The following is a 21,412-nucleotide window of genomic DNA, read 5'->3' as shown; positions in this document are numbered from 1 at the left end:
CACGAGGCAGCGACAAGGAGGGTGCGGACAAGTGTTTCTGGAACCTCACTGAGGGCAGGAGGACATTAAAGGGAGGGGAGCCAGGAGGAACCTGGGCACCGGGCAGCCCAGGGAGACGGGGTCCCTGCCAAAGGCACCCGCAGGAAGGGACCGGACTGGGAGAGCCAGAGCTGGCGAGGGCAGATCCCACCTACTGCAGGGGCAGAGCCGAGGAGCACAGGCCGGATGGAAAACCGAACAGAGCAGGGGAGAGCTGGAGTGGGGGTGGGGTGGGGTGGGATGGGATACCTGGAGGTGACCTGTAGACTCGGAGGGGGAAGCGCTCGTGGAGAGTGCGGGGTGCAGAGGGGTGTAGGCCAGGATGCTTGTCCCTTCAGGACGTGCATGAGGAGAGGAGAGCAGTGTGGGGCAGAGCAGAGGGCCTGCCTGAAGAAGGGGAGGAGGTGGTGGGGATGCGGACCCCAGCCAAGGAGGCTCTGGAAGCACCGCTGCCTGCCAGCCTGAGGACCGCAAGTGAACAGAGGAGCCCCTGGGTCTGGGTTCAAACAGGGGAATCATGTCAGCAACCAGCAAGGGGTGCAGAGGAGAGGGGGTGTAGGGCGTGCTGGGGTGCTCTGGCCCCAGAGCTCCCCGCCTTCTTGCTCCCCTCACTCCCAGGCCTGCTACTTCAGGAGATGAAGCCAGACCCCTGGGAAAGGCAGGGAAGGCCTCTGCGCACAGATATGTTAGAGAGCTATACATACAGACCTTCTAGCTCTGTCTGCTGAGAAGGCTTAGCAATATGACAAACCCGTAGCAACGAGCACACCCAGCACCAGATCTTGATTTGTAAAGGGGATCAGGGATTTCTGGAAAACTGGGGGCTGGCGGGGGAGAGCAGAAGCCCCTTCTCCTCCATGTCTGTAGGTGTGAAGGGCAGCCCTGGCCCAAACTTCAGGGCAATTTAAGAGACAACCTTAAGAGCTCTAGGAACTGGTTCACAGCTCGAATTAGGAAGGTGGAGGGCAGGGCAGCGCCTGAGCAAGCGTGAGGCAGCTCGGTCCTGGGATGCAACAGAGCGGGTGCAAGAGGGATCCGCCGGTGGGGAGCTGGCTTCCACCTGGCTCGCGTGCCCCGGTGGCCCGGCCTGCTGCGCAGAGCCGAACCAACGGCCCTTCCCCCAGCTTGGAAGCTTCTTGGGGAAGGGTCACAGAGCCGCCTCCACTGTGGGCTCTGCCGGGCGCTGAGCCGGTGGCTGGTTAGGCCTCTCCGAGTCCGCCCCTTCCTCGGACTGGGGGAAGCAGGTCGGGGTTGGGTAGATCCCGCAGTCTGGGCAGCGGGAGCGCCGGGGCCGTTTCACTCTGACCTGCGGGAGGAGGGAGAGGCGGGTGCAGCGCGCAGCGCGCTCCACTCCCTGTCGTTGCGCCGGCCCGCAATAAAAAGTGTCGCCCTCCACTTGGTGTGGGCTGCACCCAGAAGTTGCTCCCATCGGGTGGGTCTGGGGGTTCTCCCAGCGGCTCTCAGAGGAGGGCGGGGCGAGAAGGATCTGGGGCGGGACCAGGGTCTCTTTCGCTTTCCCTTTTGTTCTCCAACCGCCGCCGAGATTCCGCGCGGGTGAGGAGAGGGCGGTTTCCCGGGTGGCTCCGCCTGTGCCCATACCCCCACGCTCGCGGGGGCTCAGCGCCTTGCCGGCTCCGCGCACAAGTTGTGCCACGTGGCCCTGACCCCTGTGACTCCCCTGCAGCTCCCGGGCACGCACGAACGAGTCGACTCGCACGCTGGAAGCCAGTGAGTCGTCGGAGAGACTTGCTACCAAGAGCCCCGCGCGCCACGCCATCCCCGCCCGACTGGCCCCCGACGCCCTGCGCCCTACGGCCCTCGCCCTTCCCGCACCCTGTGCTGCACGCTCTCCCCGGCCTGGCCCGCGCGCTACTTTTCCCGGCCTACTGGGCCCTGGACCAGCTGCTGGGCTGCTGGGCGCCGGCCGCACGCCCAAGCGACCAGATCTGGCTGAGCGCCGCAGCGGGCGCCGGAGCGGCTCTGCTGCTGCTGCTGCTTCTTGTCGGCCCGCCTCTGGCGCTGCCGGACCTGCTGCTCTGGCTGCTGCTGCAAGCCTGGCGCCGTCCCTTCTACTACCAGCCCTCTCCGCAGTGCGGGGCGCCCCCCACGCCCTGGCGCCCCCCAGCTGAGCCCGCGCGCAGCTTCAGCTTCTTCAGCGCCAACCTGTGCCTGCTCCCCGACGGGCTGGCGCGCTTCAGCAACTTGCCGCACAGCCAGCGGCGGGCCGAGACCTTGGGCGCCGTGCTGCTCGCCGGCCTGCGGCATTCGCCCTATGGGGCTACCGGCTGCAGTTCGCCAGTGCAGGGGATGCCGTGCGGGGTGCTGATAGGCGCCATGCCAGCGAGTCTGGGCTTCACGTGCCTGCAGGAGCTGTTCGATCTTCGCGCAGAGCGACGCCTGGTGAGCCGCCTGGCACCCAATCTGGGCCCGGTGTCGTACGACGTGGGCACATTCGGCCTGCAGCCCGGGCTACACCTGAAGCTGCTGGGCAGCGGGCTGCTGCTGGCCTCGCGCTACCCGCTGCTACGCGCGGCCTTGCAGTCCTTCCTCACGCACGTCGCGAGGATGCGCTGGCCTCCAAGGGACTACTTTCTGCACAGGTGCCCGCCCACCGGCCGCGGCGCTCCGGCTCCCGGGAGGGGGCGGGGCATGGGGTCGAACGCGCGAAGATCCCCAAGCGCAGCTGGGCATCCCGGACGGGCGCCGCATCGTGGGCTTCCTGCACTCCATACATTTGCATGCGCCGAGCAGTGAGCCCGACTGGCTGCTCGTAGGCTCGTGGGCGGGCCGCCCCCTCTCACTCTCTCTGCGCAGAGTCCCAACCCTTGTCTGCGCCTCCCCTCCCCCCACCGTTTATTCACTGCCCCAGGCGCCGCCAGTCCCTTCGAGTGCCGGTGGGCTCACAGATCGGGACCGGGCGGGGCGGGGGAAGGTGCGGGCGCAGCTGGGTATCCAGGAGGCAGAATGGCACCTCGGACTGAGCCTTCCTTCCCTCCCCGTCCCTCCCCTCCAACCCACCCCGCCCCGCAGAGGACGGGCTCCTGCGCCGCAAACAGCTGACGCTGTTGCTGGACTGGGCCGAGCGGTCCTAGGTTGAGAGCCGCCAAAGTGACGAGGCCGTGGCCTTCAGTGTGCGCCTGGGTGACCTAAACTTCGACACCTGCTCGCTTAGCTGAGAGGAGGCTGCAGCGGGGGGAGCGGGGGGGGGGCGGGCGGCCCCGCCCACCGAGCGCCGGCCTCTCCGCAGACCACGCGCAGGAGCCGGCGCACCAGCAGTTCAGCCGCTTCCGGGACCCCTGCCGGCTGGGGACGCGCCGGGGCTGGGGGCGGGCGGACCTAGGGCGGGCTCGCGGGCCGAGGCTCCCACTGATACCGCCCTTGCCCGCCCTCCCCAGGAACGCGGCTGAGCACCTCCAATCCCCGCCACTCCGTGGCCTGCTCCGCGGAGATGCTGAGGGGAGTGGCCACCTGGGGGCCAGGCCACGCCCGGAAGGAGGGCTGCCCTGACCTTGCCGACGCCGCCACCCTCCTCAGGGCCTTGGAGCAGGGGGAAGGGCGCCGCCGGCGCCTGGACTACGTCACCTACCGGGGAGGGCCCGGGGGCATTCTGAGCCCAGGAAGTGCCAGAGCTCAGGGTGCTGGGCCTGCTGGCGCTGGGGGCGACTCCTCAGCCTGACTCCTGCCCCCAAGAGGTGGAACAGGTGACTTTCAGCACCGCCCTGGCGGGGCTTACGGACCACCTGGCTGTGCGACTTCCAAGCCCTCCTAAGGCAGGTACGGAGGAGACAGGTGCCAGCACGGGTGGAAAGACAGACAGGGACGCAGAACGTGAGCCTGGCCAGCCGCCACTGGAACAGGACGTCTTCAGGGATCTTTATTGTACGGGGCCCTCCCTCACACAGTCTCCTGGGCCCTGCGGTACTCATAGACGCTGCCCCGCTCAGGGAAGGCTTTGGGCTGCAGCAGCGACGCCGGCAGTGGGGCGGGGTCCTCTGGGTCCCCATAGCCCCCGCCGCCTGGTGTGCGGAGACAGAACACATCCTGTGGGGCAGAAGGGAGGTTCAGCCTGGGAGTGGGCTCTGCCTGTCCGCTGCCGCAGCCCCAGCCCCGGTGGGGCAGTGTACCCACAGCAGCCCGCTGGGACCCCAGAGAGCCGGCCTGCGGCCCCCATCCTTCAGGAGCCGGGTTAAACTCCGTCTCTAGTTACTTCTGCACTCCATTCACCCTGTGGGATGAGGGCGGCTGGGGGTGGGGGCGGGGATGGGACAGGCCAGGCCGCAATCCTTACCCCGGGGCACACGGGCACCGAGGTCTTCCCACCCAGATTCACTGTCCGGCCGTCCTTCCGGATCAGTAGGTTTAGGCCACGGGTTCCGGGCTCACCCCCTGCAAGGAGAGGCAAGGTGGGGGTGGCCCAGGAGGCAAGGAAGTGAGAGACATGGGGGGTTGGTGGGGGAACAGGGGGGTAGCTGGGACGGGAGGTGGGTGGGGAACTGATGGCCGTGATGGGGGAGACTGGGCTGGGGGGAGAGGGGAAGGGAGCCGCTTACCCATAAGGCCGTAAGGCTGGAAGGCGCGGCGCTCGGTCAGCACCGACAGTAGCGCCTCCTCACGAAAAAGCAGCTCGCGGATAACACCATCGCCGCCCCGGAAGCGGCCGCGCCCCCCAGACCCCAGTCTCAGCTCGAAGCGGCGCAGGATAACTGGGTACCTGCGCGGGGCCAGGGGCTCAGCCCAGCCCGCCCCGCCCCGCCCCGGCTCCACCCCAGGCCCCGCTCCTCAGCCCCACCCCTTCCTGCACCGCTCACCTGCTCTCCAGGATCTCGGGGTCGGTGATGCGCGTGTTGGTCATGTGGCTGTGCACGCCGCTGCGCCCATGCCAGCCGGGGCCCGCGCCCGCGCCGCCCGCCACCGTCTCGTAGTAGCCCATGTGGGCGTTGCCCAAGGTCACGTTGTTCATGCAGCCCTGGCAGGGGCAAGTGGCTGCTGCGCTGGCTGGGGGTGCGTCCCCTCTCTGCCGGTCGCAGCCCGCAGCCCTCCCCCCGCCCCCCGCCCCCAGCAGCCCCAGAGCTGTGCCCACCGGCCCACCACACCTGGGAAGCTGCGCAGGCCCCGAAGGCCCCCAGGATGACGTCCACCACCCGCTGCGACGTAAGCACGTTGCCGCCCACCACCGCCGCCTCTGGGGACGGGTCCAGGATGGAGCCCTTAGGGATCACAACACGCACCGGTGCCAGGCAGCCCTGTGGGGAGAGGGGCCAGCGCTCAAGAACAGTTGGGAGGTACACCACCCGCTTCCCCCAGGCCCACCTGGGGGATCAGTCCCTAGGATCAGTCCGACCTTGGGCTGACCTAGCCCCAGGCTCCCTCAGGGTGACATGGGGCTTGGGGTTGACCTGCTGTCCGTGTGCACAGCACACCCTCGCGCACCTGGTTGAGTGGGATGTCGCAGCCGACCAGACAGCGAAGGCAGTAGATGAGCGCAGACAGTGTGATGGCCCGAGGCGCGTTGAGGTTGCCGAACACCTCGGGCCCCGTGCCGCTGAAATCAAACACCGCGCTACCCTGCCCGCCAGAGAGGAGGGGAGAATCAGCAGCCAGGTGACCACGGCCCTGATGCCTGGGGAGATCCTTCCTCCCAAGACTGACCTGACTCAGGTTGATCTGCACTCGGAGTCGGATGGGAGAACCGTCGTCCATGTGGTCCTCTGCAGACACCTCCAGGGGCAGGCCTCGGGCCTGCCGGGAGGTTCCAAAGGCCCGAAGCATGTCTCGCACAGCTAGCTCAGCGTTTGCCTGGTGGGAAGTACGTTCAGTAACGGCCACGCCACCTTCCAGGTGGGCCAGGTGCCCCCCACCTCCGTCCACCTGCCTGGGGCAGGCGCAGAGCTGCCCGCTTGCTCCTTCCCCCAGGCCCACCTGAATATGGCCCATGTAGGCCTGCACCACATCCAGACCATACTGCCCAATGAGCTCGCCCACCAGCTGGATGCCCTTCTGGTTGGCTGCCACCTGGGCACGCAGATCTGACAGGTTGTCATGCAGGTTCCGTGTTCCGCTGCAGCCTGGAATCTTGCCTGGTGCCCGCAGGGCTTCAGTTACCGCTGAATGAATGGGATCGCCACTGAGCCACTCTCAAAGTCCCAGGGCCACCTGGTGCCCTGCTCCACACCTGCTGTACTTCTGCTGGGGCACTGCAGGGACCACATGTTGGCCCATCACTGGCTCCCCACTACCCTGCTGGCTCTCCCAGGTCCCTGAAAACCCCCAGCTTCCCCCCATCAGCTACTGAACCTTCTTCCCACACCCCAATCCCCCAGGGCACCCTAGGACGGGACAAGCAGCTTTGACCATGACCATGATCTCATGTGGGCTGGAGGTACCTGGGGCAGGGGGCAGGGCAGGGGGCAGGTTCCCTCAGCAAACTCTCCTCCCTCCTTCATTCCTCCTGCCCTACCTCCCCACCACCTGGCCCACACTCTCCAGCCTTTTCTGGGCCCCCCTCCCCTCTCCCAGCAGGAAAAACCACTTCCCTTAACCCTCCCACACTCACACTGCCCTCAGCCCTGGGGCCCCGAACTCACCGCCACAGCCAGTCGTTTTGAAAGAGCGCCAGCATGGCTGCCTGTGCGCCCCGCCACCGCCCCCAAAAGATCTGGACAAGGCCTCCACCTCGGGCAAGCAGTGCAGGTTCTGGACCCATGGACCACTCCCTGCTTCGGGAAAGCTCCCCTCCTGAGTCTGGATCAGGGTCCTCTCAGGCTCCCTGGCCACTGGGTCCTCTGCCACATGCCTGCACAGGTCCCTCAGTGATCCCTGCCCTCTGCCCCCACCCCATACTGACCAAGGGAGCAGCCAGGCCTCAGTCACTCTCTTCGTGTTCTCAGCACCCACAGCAGCCCATGGCTCTGCTCCCCCACCTTCCACCCCACCCACATCACCTATTCTCACTCTGGGATGCCCCCAAGGCTCTCAGACCCCTGCAGCCTCACACCAGCTGACCCTGACCCCCAGGTCCCACTGCAGCTTCTGCCCCACCTTCCTGGCAACTGCAGTGCCAGATCCTTCATCCTACAGCTGCCCAACTCCCACCAGTTACCAACCTCACCTCCAAAACACCCTCGCCGTTGCTTCCCGGTATGAGGCTCAGCATCATCCGGGGCGAGTGTAGCTGCCCCCACCCCACTCCCCCTGCCTGGCCTGCAGGACCCTCCATGCCCGGGACCCTCCATGTGCCCTGCACGTAGGCAGGGGACTTGCCTGGTGCACAGGCAGCTCAGGCCCAGCTGAAGCCCTTCACAGCTGCCCGGCCGCCCCACTGCCCAGTGACTGACCCAGGCCCAGGAAAGCTCTCCGAGAGCCTGCAGCCCCTGGCCGCTAGTGCTGCCGTGTCTCTGCAGCCCCCAGACCCAGCGCAAACCCAGTGCAAATCATAAACGCCATGAGCAGCCGCCCACCTTAAAATAGGCTCCTCCCCCTCCTGCACCCAATCCCTTGGGTATCCTGGCCAGCTCCCCACCCCCAAACCTTCCAGGCCTTCTTGGGCCCAGGCAGAGCTCAGCTCAGCTGGTCTGATCACCTCTGAGAGGCGATCTGCAACCACCCTGGGGGGTCACCGCCCGGCTCCCTCAGCCTGGAGGCCGGCCTAGGCCAGGGGGGAGGGGGTCAGTGGGGGCTGCATCCCCGTGTCCGGCCCAGCCTGGCTGCAGGAAGCGGCCAGGTGTTTCAGCCCCACCCCAGACCCGTTCCCACTCACCCTCCTCCTGGAAGACACCCGCCTGGACAAGTCTGAAGGACAGAAAGACGGCGCCCTCCTGCTGCAGGGTGGTGGAGTGGGGGGGCATGGAGCCCGGTGTGGTGCCCCCAATGTCCGCGTGGTGCCCGCGGCTGGCCACGTAGAACACAGGCCGCGTCTGACCCGGCCAAAACACCTAGGGGTGAGGGCAACGGTCAGGGGCGCCGGCAGCCCTACAACCAAAGGTACCTGGGCAGCGACCCTCACCGGTGTGATGACGGTCAGGTCTGGCAGGTGGCTGCCCCCCGCGCTGGGGTGATTGCTCAGCAGCACGTCGCCGGGATGGAGGTCAGCCCCCAAGTGCTGGATCTGAAGCCAGGAGACGGGTGCAGAGTCGGGAGAGGGCCGGCGCGAGGGGTGGGGGGCAGGGAGAGGGGCCCGCCGAACCTGGAACTGCACCGTCTCCTGCATGGCACCCAGGTGCACGGGGATGTGAGGGGCGTTGGAGACCAGCCCTCCGTCGGGCCCAAAGAGGGCACAGGAGAAGTCCAGGCGCTCCTTGATGTTGGTGGAGATGGCCGTGCGCTGCAGGATGCGGCCCATCTGCTCTGGGGACACAGAGTGACCAGATGCCCGCTGGCCCCACCCCATCCACAGAGCATTCCCGGGGTACGGAGAGGCAGGGTCCACCGCCTTCAAGGCCTCCGAGTCCCGGACCCAGGACCCGAAGCGGGTGATGGTCCACCTAGACACAGTGAGGCCATGGCCAAGCCACATCTTGCTCATGTGAAGGACACCCCCTTCCTCCCCAGCCCTGCCCGGCGCCCCCATCAACCCTACGCCCTGCTTCGTACGTTAAGAAACTGATGCGCGAGGCACAGGCTTCGGAGCCTGGGTTCACTGTGCAGAGCCCAGATCACACGGTGCTGGGAGGAGAAAAGCGCCCACCCTGCCCAAGGCCTGCAGTGCAGCGGGGCTGTGCCATCCCAGGGCCAGGGCCACACTGCCTGCACCACCGCAGGAGGGCTTCCGCTTCTGCCCCTTCCCCCGGGTCACGCTTTCTCTCTGCACACCCCTGCCGGGCACGCCGCAGGGAGCAGGGCGGGGGAGCAGGATGGTGGAAGCCACTCACCAGCGATGCTCATGAAGCGGTGGGAGAAGATGGACAGGTGGATGGGGTCGAGCTGGGCACCCACCGTGCTGGCGACCTCAGCCCCCACGGAGATGCGGATGTCCCCAGTCTCAGTCACCTCTGCCTGGCAGCCTGGCTCCACCAGGATGGTACTGGGGGCAGGGAGCAGAGGGGCTGCGGGAGCCCGGCCACACACCCCTCCCAACCAGGGACCCCCTGTGCCCAGGCGCAGAAACAGCCCAACCATGAAGGGACCCCAGAGTCCTTCAGACTCCTGCCGCCTGGGCCAGAGAACCCCCCGCCAGGGCCCCACAGGTCACCCCAGCCCCGGCCCTCACCCCACCTGTTGCTGTCAATGATGAGGCAGGGCCCCTGCAGCTTGTGCCCATCGCCCAGCTCGCCCAACAGGTACACGGGGGTCTCCTGGTAGCCCCCCTCGAAGTAGCAACGGGTCATCTGAGGAGGGTGTCAGGTGAGCGAAGTTCCTAGGGCCGGGGCCCTCCCTGCGTCTCCCCCTCCACACCTGTCCCCGTGTCCCAGTGGGTGTGGGCGGACGGGCACAGGCAGGGCCACCAACCTTGTCTACCCGGGGAGGCCCACTCTGGGCTTTCGGGACGAACTCGAGGCGAAGGCCACTGTGGCCAGTGCCCCTCACCCGCACGTCGTCCACCACCACTGGCCGCTCAGGGATGGTGAAGCCAAACTCCCTCATGTACCTGCGCACCCGGAGGTCCCGGAGAGCCGTCAGGGCGGGCAGCCAGGCCGGCGGACCCCGGCCAGGGCGCCCAAGACGCGGAGCTCACATACCTCTCGACGAAGCCTGCCCCAAAGTCGCCCGCTCTGGGTGAGCAGGCAGTGGCTGGGTGCTGGTGGGCGGACACCATCAGGGCGCAGTCCGTGCCCTGGTAGCGCAGGTGCAGGAAGCTCTCGGTGCTGATCTGGGCCCTGCAACGGTGACAGGCAGGGCACTCGCACAGGGTACCCTTGAGGACACCTAGTCCAGCCCTCCCTGACTGCCGCCGAAGAGGCCCCAAGTGAAGCGGCTAGGAGGCGGCAGGCCCTCCGCCTGGCCCGGCAGCCCCCGGAGCCCCACCTGGGGAAGCCCTGGGCCCGCAGAGCATCCACACACTGCTCCTCCAGGCGGCTCAGCCTCTGGTCCAGCTGCACAAAGGTCTCGGGAGCATAGGGCAGGGAGCAGGGCTCCTGCGCCTCGTGTACCACGTCTGCCAGGGCCAGCCCCAGTGCTGACAGCAGCCCACTATGCCTAGGGGGACAGGGACCGCACAGCGAAAGGGTGGGGTGCCTCCCAAAGTGGCCCCCCAGCCCCAGGACACACGCACCACACCCAGACACACCTATGAATGTGCACGGTGTCCATGCCCAGGGCCCGGGCAATGGCGCAAGCGTGCTGCCCACCAGCTCCCCCAAAGCAAGCCAGCACGTGGGCCGAGGGGTCGTGGCCTCGTGCCTGGAGAGCCAGAGGGGGATCAGTGGCCTACCCTGCCCCGCCTGGCCCTCCCCCATCCTGCCCCCCACCCCCGGGCGAGGGCGAAGGCGGCTGTACCTGCGTGAGCGCACGGATGGGCCGGCACATGGCCTCGTTGGCCACACGCACAAACCCCATGGCCACCTCCTCCAGGCTCAGTGGGGAGGCCGGACAAGGCCCGTTGGTCAGGAAGCTGTTGACCTCAGTGGCCACAGTCTCCAGGGCCTTTCGGGACGCCTCCAGGGACAGTGGCTGGTCCTCTCCCGGCCCAAAAATGCAGGGGAAGGAGGCAGGCAGCAGGCGACCCAGGACCAGATTAGCATCCGTCACGGTCACAGGGCCTCCTGGGAGGTGTGCACGGTGTGGGGCTGGAGGTGAGCGCCGGGAGCGGGCAGTGGGGGTGGGGCTGGAGGGGTCGGCTGGGCCTGGGCCGTGTGGGAAGGGGATTGGCAGAGCACGTGCCAGCTCTTACCTTTGCGGTAGCAGGCGGGGCCAGGGTGGGCTCCTGCAGACTCTGGCCCCACCACGAAGAGGCCTGACCTTTGGAGAGAGGAACTGGAGGTGGAGGTGGGTTGGGAGGCAGGGCTGGGGGTCCCGCCCAGGTGCGGGATGGGGCTGACCTGAAGAAGAGGCGGGAGCCCCCACCAGCTGCCACGGTGTTGATGTCCAGCTGGGGGGCCTGGAGGGTGACACCAGCTGTGCTGGCCTCGAAGACGTGCTCAAATTCGCCAGCATAGCGGCTCACGTCGGTAGACGTGCCTGGTGGGAGACGGGGTGGTAAGGAGTCATCCCACAGACCTGGATGCCTGACGTTGCCCAGCCTGGCATCTGAGGCTCCCCCGGACCCCACCCTCGGGCCCTCATACCTCCCATGTCAAAGCCGATGACAGGATGGCCACCCTCCACCCGGTAGGTGGTGGCTGAGTAACCAACCACGCCGCCAGCAGGGCCCGAGAGCACAGCGCGGGAGCCACTGAAGGAGTCCACGGGCGCCAGGCCACCATCGGAGCGCATGAACAGCACCTGCACGTCCTGTGGGCGGGCAGGGGGGCAGTGAGGGGCGGGGCGGCGCAGGGCGGGGATGGCCAGGGGCGGGCAGGCGGGGGGCCTCACCTTGAGCTGACCCTGGAAGCCACGGCGGAAGCCCTGCACGTAGCGCTGGATGGTGGGTGTGAGGTAGGCGTCAGCGCAGGCAGTGTGCCCCCGAGGCACGATGCGCACCATGGGCATGGCCTCCGAGGACAGCGACACGTGTGTGAAGCCCAGCTCCCGGGCCAGGGCGCCCACCTGCTGCTCGTGCTGGGCCCACCTACGATGACGTCCGAGTGCTGCTGAGCTACCCGCCCACCCGCTGGCCCACCCGCCGCCCGTGCCCCCAGCCAGCCCACACTCACGTGTATGAGTGCATGAGCACCACGGCCAGGCTGCGGATGCCTCGGGACAGGAGCCCCTCCAGCTTCCCTCGCAGGCCCCCCAGGTCCACAGGCTGCTGCACCTCCAGCAGGTCCCCTGTGCGGCCTGCAGGGAAGCCCGCCGCTGCCCCGTCAAAGGCCCATCTGGGCCTGCTGCCCTGCGCCCCAACACTCGGGCATCCGTACCTTTCACGGGCGTCCCAGCACCCGGCTCCCCTCGATACAGCACCACACGCTCGTCCACTTCCAGCACCTCCTCATACAGCATCTCGGGCATGGGCACGGCCTGAGGGCAGGCAGAGGCTCAGAGGAGGCCCAGGCCTGAGGGTCCCTGCTGGGGCCCTGCATGGGTGGGGCAATGCAAGTGAGGGGATATGTCCCAACAGGCCAGTCCACAGGCCCAGGAGACACAGTGAGACAGGGTGACACAGTCAGAGCGGGTGGCCCCAGGAAGGCCCACCCAGGGGGTGGCTCTCTGCCCCCAGGCCTCTGAGTGCAGCCAACTGCCCCACCCCCACAAAAGCCGCTCCTTCCCAGAACCCAGCAGTGGGGGTGAGGGTCAGGGTCCAAGACAGGGCGGAGCGGCAGACAGGCACAGGACAGCACGTGACCAGTCAGGGCTAGGGGGACGCAGCGTCCCACTACGAGTGCCCGGAGCCTCCTCTCTATCAGCTGGTGGCCTTGGGCTGGCACTGACCCTTCCAAGGACCGCTCTCCCTGAGGGGCCACAGCACTCCAGGGAAAACGTGCGCTGCAGAGCTGGCCGCCTGCTGGCGTGGATGAACTCACCAGGTCAAAGAGGTCTTCACGGGCCTGGGTGCCCACATGCAGCAGGTCTCGGAAGCCGCGAGTCACCAGCAGTGCCACCCGCTCCCCGCGCCGTTCCAGCAGTGCATTGGTAGCTACCGTGGTGCCCATGCGGATGCTGGCGATGCGACTGGTGTCCAGCGGCCGGTCCCGCGGCAACAGCATGCCCCCCTCCTGGGAACCACGTGGTCAGCCATCAGGCCTCTGGCCCCAAGTTTCCTCCCCACCCCACCACTCTGCCCTGGCCACCTGCTCCAGGATGCGGCGGATGCCCTCGGTGGGTGCGTCCACATAGTTGGCGGGGTCTTCTGAGAGCAGCTTTAAGACCCTCACGTGCCCCCCTGGGCACTGGGCAAAGACATCTGTGAAGGTGCCTCCACGGTCAATGGCAAAATGGAAGCGCCCCTCCGGGCTGCCCATGGTGATGGGGCTGGAGTCCAGCAGCGACTCTTCAGCCGGCAGTCCTGGGAGCACTGGACAGAGGCAGTGGGTCAGCAGGGAGGCCTGGGGGTCATCCACAGGCGGGCAGCCCTGGGCAGAGCTGGGATGGGGAGAAGACAGGGATTCCATGCCCATGAGGGGCCCTGGGTGGAGCCAGAGCTGGGCAAGTCCGGCAGGGCCTAATGACCCCCACTCCCCCGTTCCAGTGCGCAGGCTTGCAAGGGACCCCAGGGCCTGGAGCAGGCCTTTCAAAGGAGGAGGCGTGGTGGGAGCCCTCGGGCTGGGGTTTCTGGGCCCTTCAGCACGAAGAGGCACGTGGGTTGGGGGCAGGTGAGGAAAGGCCCACTTCCCAACGGCTCGACCTTGGAGCAGAGGCCGAGAGGGACACGGGGACGGGGCGGAGCCTGTGCAGACGACGGGGCGGGGCCGGGGCCGGGAGGCGAAGGGGAGCGGGCGGTGGGGGCGAGTGGGGGCCGTGGGTGCGGACAGGGGAGCGGGGAGGATCCTGGCGCGGGACCCACCTGGCCTGTCGGCTCCGGTCGCTCGCCGTCCGTTCGGCCGCACTAGCTCCGGGCCCTGCCCGCGCCCGCCCCCAGCCCGGAAGCGGCGCCCGCCCCGGAGCTAGTGCGACCGGTCCCGGCGCGCCGGGCTCTCCGGTTGCGTCAGGCTCGGGTGGCCCGGAGCCGCCCCCTCCCTCGGCCGCGAGCTGCCCGGAGGACTGCGGGGCGGGGCCGGAGCTGGGCCGCGGGCGGCAGGCGTCTCCATCCTGATCCCCGGCGGGGCGGCGCTGTGCCGGCGCAGCCCCACCCCGCGGCCCGGCCCCCGGGCACCTGGGGTCTGCGGCCGCCCGGCCCTGCGCCGGTCCGGAGCTCGCTGAGCGCGGGCGCCCCGGGTACCCTCCTCCAGGTGCCCCGGGGCAGGCGGAGCCGGCTGCCCAGACGACCTCGGACCGCGCCCGCCAGCGTGCGGCGGTTGTGACGGCCCGGGGTGGGGGGTGGGTGACGCGGGAGGGCAGAACTGAGTGGCCCGGCCGGGGGCGGGGGGCAGGGGGAGCCCTGGAGAAACCCCTCACTCCCCGTGGGCGCGCCAGGCGCTGTGGGCTGGGGGCCCTCCACACCGCCCTCCCAGGCCGACCGCGCGACGCTCGGGCTGATATCGCCGGACACTGTGGTCAGTCTCGGGACCACGGGGCGGGTGGCTGCTCTTCCCCGGCCTGTTTCCCCCGCCAGCTGAAAGCTTCCCCGGGTGCCTGCCCAGGCCTCAGGTGGGCTGGAGCTGTGAGGGGCTCCCGCAGAGGAACGGTGGGGGACAGGGGGCTTCCCGAGCAGAGGAACAGCAGGTGAAGGGGCCACCTCACCTCACGGGCCAGGCAGACGGATGGCCAGGCAGGCAGGGACACTGTGCATGCCCTGGCCCCATCCCACCCCAGGCTCTCCCGCTTCCTTGAGCCTTGCTGGCCCTTGAAGCCCGCTTGGTCCCAGGAGGAGAGAGGGAGGTGGGCTGCTGTGAGAGCACAGGGTCTGGGCCGCAACCCAGGCTGCAGCAGGGCTCCCCACGGACTGGTGGCCTCTGGCCGCTTCACATCCTCTGTATGATGGGGGATTAAAGGGCAGCCTCACGGCTCCCTCACTTCAGTCCAGCGCTGCTCTGAGGTCACTCTCTCAGAGATGTCACCTTCTCCCTGCTGCACCCCTAAAAGAGCCCCCCGACTCCATTCCTCGCCCCTTCCTCCACAGCACCTGTCAGCACCTGACAGGACACGGCCCCACGGGAGCAGGGGTTTCTCCCACTTTTCGCTGTCCTGCACGGCTCAGTGAGTGCAGCCTGTGGGTCCCTGAGGAGACCCCCACGGCCCTGGCCCACGCACCTCTTTCAGCATCCTTGAACTTGATGGTTCTGCGCCGGGGCAAGCGGGGGCTGGCGGTCACCTCGGCCAGGAGCCCGGAGCTGCAGAAGCTCAGGCTGCTGCCCCGGTTCCTGAGCACCAGCTTCAGCTCCTGGTTCTCCTGGATGAGCTGCACCAGCCGCCGCAGCTCTTGGTTCTCCTGTGCCAGCCGCTGGATCTCCTGCCGCAGGCCCTCGTAGCTGCTGAGGAGGGACATGCCCGGCAGTGGTGGGCGGCAGCTGCCGGCAGCCGGCGGGCTGGCGAGGGGCAGCGGACCCTGCCATTGTGAGGTCAGCGCTGCCCCTCCCCCCAGGCCTCAGCCGCATTCCAGGGCTTCAGAGCCAGGGCCCAGCGGTTCCCAGCACCTGGAGCAGGGCGAACTTGACCTCTGACCTCTGGCCCCCTGAGGGTTGAATGACTAGAGGAGCCCAGACCTGCCCCAGGCCTGGAGTCCCCCTAGGAAGCCCCTCCTGGAGGACAGAAGCTTCTGCATCCCAGCCTAGGATGGCGGTGTTGCAGGTAGCGGGGTGCGAGATTCAGGCATCCTTCCCCACCCATCTGGCCACCCACTGGCCACCAGCTGCCCGTGCCAGGTTGTGGGGCTGGCTGACTGGGCACAGTCCCAGAGGCGGTCGTGGCCAGCACAGCATCTGAAGGGGTCAGGAGGGTGGATGTTTGAGCTGCCCTGAGGGAGGCGGCATGTCTGGCCCAACAGCAAGGGGGAGCTGGACTGCAGAGACTAAGGTGGGTCAGAGCTTGGGGGCGTGGGGTAAGCCAATGAGCACCTTAGGGCACGGCTGGAGGCAAAGGTGGTCCTGCTGTTGAGGTGGCAGGGAGTGTCATTGTCACATGGAGGACGAGGCACCACATTCAGGGCCACAAGCTCAGGGAATGGTGGCGGGGAGGGCAGGGAGCAGGGAGGCCCCAGGAGACACTGAGGACAGCAGGTTCCTGGGGACAGGGGAGCCACCTCAAGGACAACAATTGGGTTTACACTTAAGATCATATAAAGGACTTCTTTCCTTCACCCAATGTGCCTTCTAATGGGACGGCTCTGTGCAGTTGCCATTATTTTGTGTCATTTTTTCCATTATGATTATTGTTTATTTCACATCATCGTTTCCTTTTTGCGGGTCTGCTGTTTCCAGTTGTTAACCAGTAGTTTTCCTGGGATTTGCATGTCCTTTCCCCACTGCTCCAGGGTGGCACACTGGCAGGAAGTTCTCACCGGTGCTGAGCGTCCGGGGACAGTCCTGAGAGTGGTGTTCCGGGAGACTGGGGAGCAGCCACACTTAATCTCGATGGAAGTGATGTCAATTGTAATAGTTTCCATAAGTGGGAAATAATCCTCATTCTAAGGATTATGAAGTAGAGTGTTTACGACAGAACTAGAGATCTTACCCCCAAACAACGACAGGCTCAGGGCAGTCAACTTCCAACTCAGACACTCTCTGGAGGCCAGAGGGTGGACCGTGGTAGGCAGCATTCTAAGAAGGCCCCCAGGTTTTCCTGCCCTGGCGCACACGCCCTGCATACTTCCAGGACTGTGAGTGCAATGGCTTTTACACCCATGATCGTGTCGTGTCACGTGACACAGCTGAGGTATAAAGGGATATTATCCTGGGCGAACCTGGCTTAATCAGGAGATCCCATATAAGGACAGTTTTCTTCCTGGAGGAAGGATGCAAAGCTCCAGAGAGATTCACGCAAGGGAGATTCTCCACTGCTGGGGGGCCATGAGGCAGGACATGTGGGAAGCCCCTAGGACCTGATATATCATAGCCAAAGTATTGAAAGACAAAAAGAAAACTTCAAAAGTCACAAAATAAAAATAACTCATCACATACAAATAAATACCATAAAATTCACACCTAACTTCTCATCAGAAACAATGAAGGCCAGGAGACAATGGGATGACAAACTCAAGTCATTAAAAAACTCAAGCAAGAATCCAATATTTTGGAAAATGATCTTTTGTAAATTAAGGTGAAATAAAGACAGTCCAAAATAAACAAAGAGAGAATCTGTTGTTAGCAGACCTACCTTACAAGAAATACTAAAGAAAGTTCTTCAAGCTGAAAGGAAGTCACATGAAATAGTCATTCAAGTCCAATTGCCCAAATGCAGCCATGCTGCACCCAGACTTGTGACCTACAGAGCTGTGAGTTTACAAGCGGATGTAGTTTTAAGCCACTGCATTTGCAGCAACCTATTACATAGCAGTGGAAACTAACACAGCCTCCTGTGTTGAAGGAAACACAGGAGCCGATTATACAAGTAGCTGGGTTGCAAAGGAAATGGCATGTGCGCTGTCCCGGGGCAGAATCAGCCTTGAGACCTGGGATGGGAACTTTGAGCGGATACACTTGAATCTTAGGCTGCCAAACTCCCATGAGCCCCTTCCCGGCAGAAGCAGCCCCTCCTTCCTCTCTGGAGGAGCGGGGAGTGGCCTCCCCTGGGCACTAGGGGGCCGCCGACCACTGCTGCCACTGCAAGTGCACGTGCTGTCTCCCCTCAACAGGTGCATCCAGTTCTCAGTCCTTGGACTCTGAACTGGCCTTCTGCCTTATTTTGACCGGAAGAGCGTGGTGGAAGTGACAGTGTTCCTGTGCGGAGCCGTGACCTTGAGAAGCCTGTCAGGGGCAGGAGTTCCGGGAGTGACCCTGTCACTCTGGAGATTGTCACTCTGGGCTTGCAGCAGTTATTCGTGGAGGTCTACTACTTCTTGGTAAGAAGAGCGGGACCTGCCCCTCCCCGCCCTGCTCTGCACCATGACAGCTCGTCTCCGAGAGGCTGTGGCCAAGAGCACGGGGCACCCCGTGCTCAGCTCCAGCCGAAGGCAGAGGAAGCTGGGAAAGAGGAGGCCTCCCCTGCAACACCCGCGGGTCGGGGCATCTCTGGGAGGGGCAGGCTCCCACCCGCCCCAGCTCCCCCGGGCCCCGCCCAGCGGTGAGGAGGCGAGGCGGAAGGACTCGTGGCCGAGCAGCTTCCTCGGACGCTGAGTGTGGGGTTGGGGAGGACGGCGGAGACCCTAGTGGTGAGGAATTACTAAGGAGCCCAAACGGAACTTCCCTGGCCGTCCAGTGGTTAAGACTCCCTGCTTCCAATGCAGAGGGCGTGGGTTCAATCCCTGGTCAGGGAGCTAAGATCCCACATGCTGCACTGAGCAGCCAAAAAAAAAAAAAAAAAAGCTCAAACACGTTACCACAAACCCGAAGGCTTAAAACAACAGACATTTATTCTCTTCCAGTTCTAAGGGCCAGAAGTCCAAACTGAGTCATTTGGGCTAAAATCAAGATGTCAGCCAGGACAGTGCCTTCTGGAGGATCCGGGGGGAACCCGTTCCTTGCTGCAGCCAGCAGTCAGCGCTCCGTGGCTTGTGGCTGCATCACTCCAATCTGCCTCCAAGGTCACCTCTCCTCCTCCTCTGCTTCTGCAGCCGAATACCCCTCTGCTTCTACCTTAAAAGGATACTCATGATTACATGTAGGGCCCACCTGGATACTCTAGGACACTCTCTCCTTCTCAAGACCCTTAGCTTAATCATACCTGCAAAGTTCCTTTTGCCATAGAAGGTGACATTCACAGCCTTTGGGAATTAGGACCTGGCTATTCTTCAGCCTGTTACACTGGCTGGACGTGGGGCAGACTTGAAAGTGTTCCTCAGCCGCTGATTCATCAGCAAAGGGCAGCACGTCACCGGCTTGGGAGCTGAAGCACAGCCTTTGCCCAGCCGGTGGCTGAACCCTAAGCTCTGCGGACTCGGGTGCAACTTCTGGGCAACCAGGCTTAAGTATAAGAAGGGGGAGGGGGCTTCCCTGGTGGCGCAGTGGTTAAGAATCCGCCTGCCAATGCAGGGGACACGGGTTCGAGCCCTGGTCCGGGAAGATCCCACATGCCGCGGAGCAACTAAGCCTGTGAGCCACGGCTACTGAGCCTGCGCTCTAGAGCCCGTGCGCCACAACTACTGAAGCCCACGTGCCTAGAGCCTGTGCTCCGCAACAAGAGAAGCCACCGCAATGAGAAGCCCACGCAGCGCAACGAAGAGTAGCCCCCGCTCGCCGCAACTAGAGAAAGCCCGCGCGCGGCAACGAAGACCCAGCGCAGCCAAAAATAAATAAATAAATAAATTTATTTTTTAAAAAAAAGAAGGGAGGGGGGAGGGGGCCTGAGTAGTGACATCATAAGCTGCACACTGTGGAGGAACAGACTTCACAGAACTGCTGCAGACAAGCCACTGGACTAATTAACAGCCAACAGCAACAAGCCCAAGGAGGGGCCAGCTAAACATAACCCAGAGTTACTGCAACAGATCATTTAAAACGTCCAGTTTTCAGCAAAACACCCTGAGACGTGCAGAGAAACAGGACAGGGTGATGGTTGCACAGGAGAGGGACGCAGCAGTCACTGCCCTTGAAGGGCCAGGTTTTGGATTCGTAGACAGAGACATCAAAGCTTCGCTTACACAAAGGCCCATGAAAGGGGTGGCTGCAGTGGCAGGTGGTGGCAGGCCCCTCTGCCACTGCAAATACCCCGCCGGCAGCAGCAGAGACCCACAACCTCACTCGCACCCCTTCCACCTGGAGGGGCAGTTATTTGTTCTGCCCCAAACCAGCCCCTATTCTGGACACGGCTTTGCCCTCCCTGACAGCTCCTCTCCCAGCACCTTCCTCCCAGGCTTGCCAAACGCCTTACCTCCCGCTGGATGCTGCTGCACACCAAGGACCCATCTGAGAGCCAACGGCCCATGGCAATGAGCTCACGACCCCGGGACTCACTGGTCTTCCCAGGTTCCCCATCGGCCTAACAGAATGGAGACAGTCTGTTGAAGGCCCTGCCATGCTTCCAACTGGCTGTTGACCCCTCTTGGGATGGGATGCTTGCTGCTGAGATGCATCTGTGCTGCCTAAGGGGTCTGGGGTCTGGGGACAGATTCACTGCGAAGTCATGAGGCTCAGCTCGGGACTCTTCCAGACCAGGGCCCCAGCAAAGTGTTCACAGGGTCGCACATTTTGTAAAATTTGCAAAAGTACATAATTTAATCACAGTCGGTTAATGCTGTCTCTTCCCACTGCAACCCGCTTTGGTTCATTTCCTCCCCTGCCGCACGGAACGGGGTGGGGGGGCGTCGCGGGCTCCACTCAGGGAGGCTGAGTCGGGAGAGCTTTAGTGTGGTTCTGGGGGAACATTCACTTCCTGGTGTAGTTCAGTTATTGCTCTCATTCTGGTGTAGAAGTGGCTGCTGCCAGGAACACACCCGCCCTCTGTGCTCTGTGTCACTACACATCAAGCTAATGGAATTGGCTAAGGAGTGTCGTCAGTTCGAAAACCATCTAAGTTAGTCACAGACAAGGGCCCCCAAAGGCCCTGAAATCTTAGGGCTCATATGTAAAAGAAATTTGATAGAGGTTTTCTCAAATTTAATAATTCTAAAAATTATTTACACAATATTAGCTAAAGGTGCTGTTACCTGAAAACAACTTTTCTCCTAAGCTGTAAGTTATAAAAATAAACTTTGATGGGACTTCCTTGATGGTCCAGTGGGTAAGACTCTGCACTCCCAGTGCAGGGGGCCCAGGTTCGATCCCTGGTCGGGGAACTAGATCCCGCATGCATGCTGCAACTAAGAAGTCAGCATGCTGCAACTAAGAAGCCCGCATGCTGCAACTGAAAAGATCCCATGTGCCACAACGAAGACCCGGCGCAGCCAAAATAAATAAATAAAAATAAATATATTAAATAAAGTAAACTTTGATTAAGCATGTTTGTTAGAGGGGAGACTAAATTATCCTCTATATATAGAAGGTGACATCATGAAAGTGTCATCATCTTAAGAGGTGACAGATTTTGCGTCTGAAAAGCACAGGGGAAACATGTTAGGGAAATACGTCAGGAAGTTAATTGATGACATTATGTTTGTTTCCTGTGTTTTGTGATGTTTGTGATATCAGTCGACTTTAAAAATTTGTGTTGCATGTTGGGATTTCTTTCCTCTATTCACTTAATTTTGTATATATGATTTTGTCCTCTGTTTCTTTTTTTTTAAAAATATTTATTTATTTATTAATAAAATTAGTTGCGGCACATGGGATCTTCATTGTGGCATGTGGGATCTTTAGCTGTGGCATGCGGGATCTAGTTCCCTCACCAGGGATTGAACCTGGGCCCCCTGCATTGGGAGCACAGAGTCTTAACCACTGGACCACCAGGGAAATCCCTGTCCTCTGTTTCTTAAAGAGGGCCCTGAGACTGCTCTCCTTCAGACGATGTTTGCAAAGTTGTGGCGTCTGGGAACCTAGGTTTCAGAAGGGTTCCTACCATTCCCCGATAAGAGTGGCTCACTGAACCTAAACTCTTTGTACAAACAAATATGGTTTATGCTAAACTCCTGCTTTCCTCCCAGGACTCTGGGTACATACCAGGCAGGGGTGCCTACATGACCGTGACCAGCCCCCTATGAAAGCCATAGGCCCTG

General features: G+C 63.5%; 2 protein-coding genes across 8 annotated transcripts; one reads left to right on the top strand and one right to left on the bottom strand.

The window, feature by feature from the left end:
- Positions 1–452: 452 nt before the first annotated feature.
- Positions 453–20,002, top strand: LOC132352087 (sphingomyelin phosphodiesterase 5-like). Its single transcript, XM_059902402.1, is given in 10 exon segments — positions 453–513; positions 1,583–2,578; positions 2,581–2,645; positions 2,723–2,789; positions 3,070–3,210; positions 3,287–3,349; positions 3,417–3,659; positions 3,730–3,813; positions 17,459–17,665; positions 18,188–20,002. Coding segments are annotated over 9 exon segments (1,797 nt in total). The 3' UTR covers positions 17,536–17,665; positions 18,188–20,002.
- On the bottom strand, positions 3,869–13,808 carry OPLAH (5-oxoprolinase, ATP-hydrolysing). Of its 7 annotated transcripts, XM_059902261.1 has the most exons (27): positions 13,574–13,656; positions 12,861–13,084; positions 12,594–12,785; positions 11,991–12,090; positions 11,787–11,910; positions 11,506–11,701; positions 11,259–11,424; positions 11,013–11,151; positions 10,865–10,932; positions 10,471–10,736; positions 10,262–10,374; positions 10,000–10,170; positions 9,714–9,851; positions 9,484–9,622; positions 9,250–9,362; positions 8,907–9,058; positions 8,222–8,377; positions 7,796–7,970; positions 6,624–6,832; positions 5,959–6,143; positions 5,689–5,835; positions 5,470–5,604; positions 5,133–5,282; positions 4,848–5,005; positions 4,590–4,750; positions 4,328–4,425; positions 3,869–4,080 (listed from the first exon to the last, which is right to left on the bottom strand). In XM_059902261.1, exons 2-27 carry the CDS (start codon positions 13,029–13,031, stop codon positions 3,934–3,936), a joined length of 3,969 nt encoding a protein of 1,322 aa, XP_059758244.1. In that variant the 5' UTR covers positions 13,032–13,084; positions 13,574–13,656; the 3' UTR covers positions 3,869–3,933. The 7 variants fall into 7 exon arrangements, with proteins under 7 accessions (XP_059758244.1, XP_059758243.1, XP_059758242.1 ...); XM_059902260.1 differs by lacking the exons at positions 6,624–6,832; positions 13,574–13,656 and adding an exon at positions 8,042–8,143 and having other exon boundaries at positions 8,222–8,382; positions 12,861–13,422; XM_059902259.1 differs by lacking the exon at positions 13,574–13,656 and having other exon boundaries at positions 12,861–13,422.
- Positions 20,003–21,412: the final 1,410 nt, after the last annotated feature.

This window comes from Balaenoptera ricei, chromosome 17 (genome assembly GCF_028023285.1).
Source record: "Balaenoptera ricei isolate mBalRic1 chromosome 17, mBalRic1.hap2, whole genome shotgun sequence".
Taxonomy (NCBI): Eukaryota; Metazoa; Chordata; class Mammalia; order Artiodactyla; family Balaenopteridae; genus Balaenoptera; species Balaenoptera ricei.
Note: the sequence above shows the minus strand (reverse complement) of the source record. Positions and strands in the feature narration are given on the sequence as shown.

Coding starts and splice junctions, on each gene's coding strand:
- OPLAH (XM_059902258.1), bottom strand. CDS start 13,187: ATGGGCATGGAATCCCTGTCTTCTCCCCATCCCAGCTCTGCCCAGGGC. Junction 10,171..10,261: donor GACACCGTGCACATTCATAG/GTGTGTCTGGGT, acceptor CTGTCCCCCTAG/GCATAGTGGGCTGCTGTCAG. Junction 7,971..8,041: donor ACCTGACCGTCATCACACCG/GTGAGGGTCGCT, acceptor CCTCACCCCTAG/GTGTTTTGGCCGGGTCAGAC.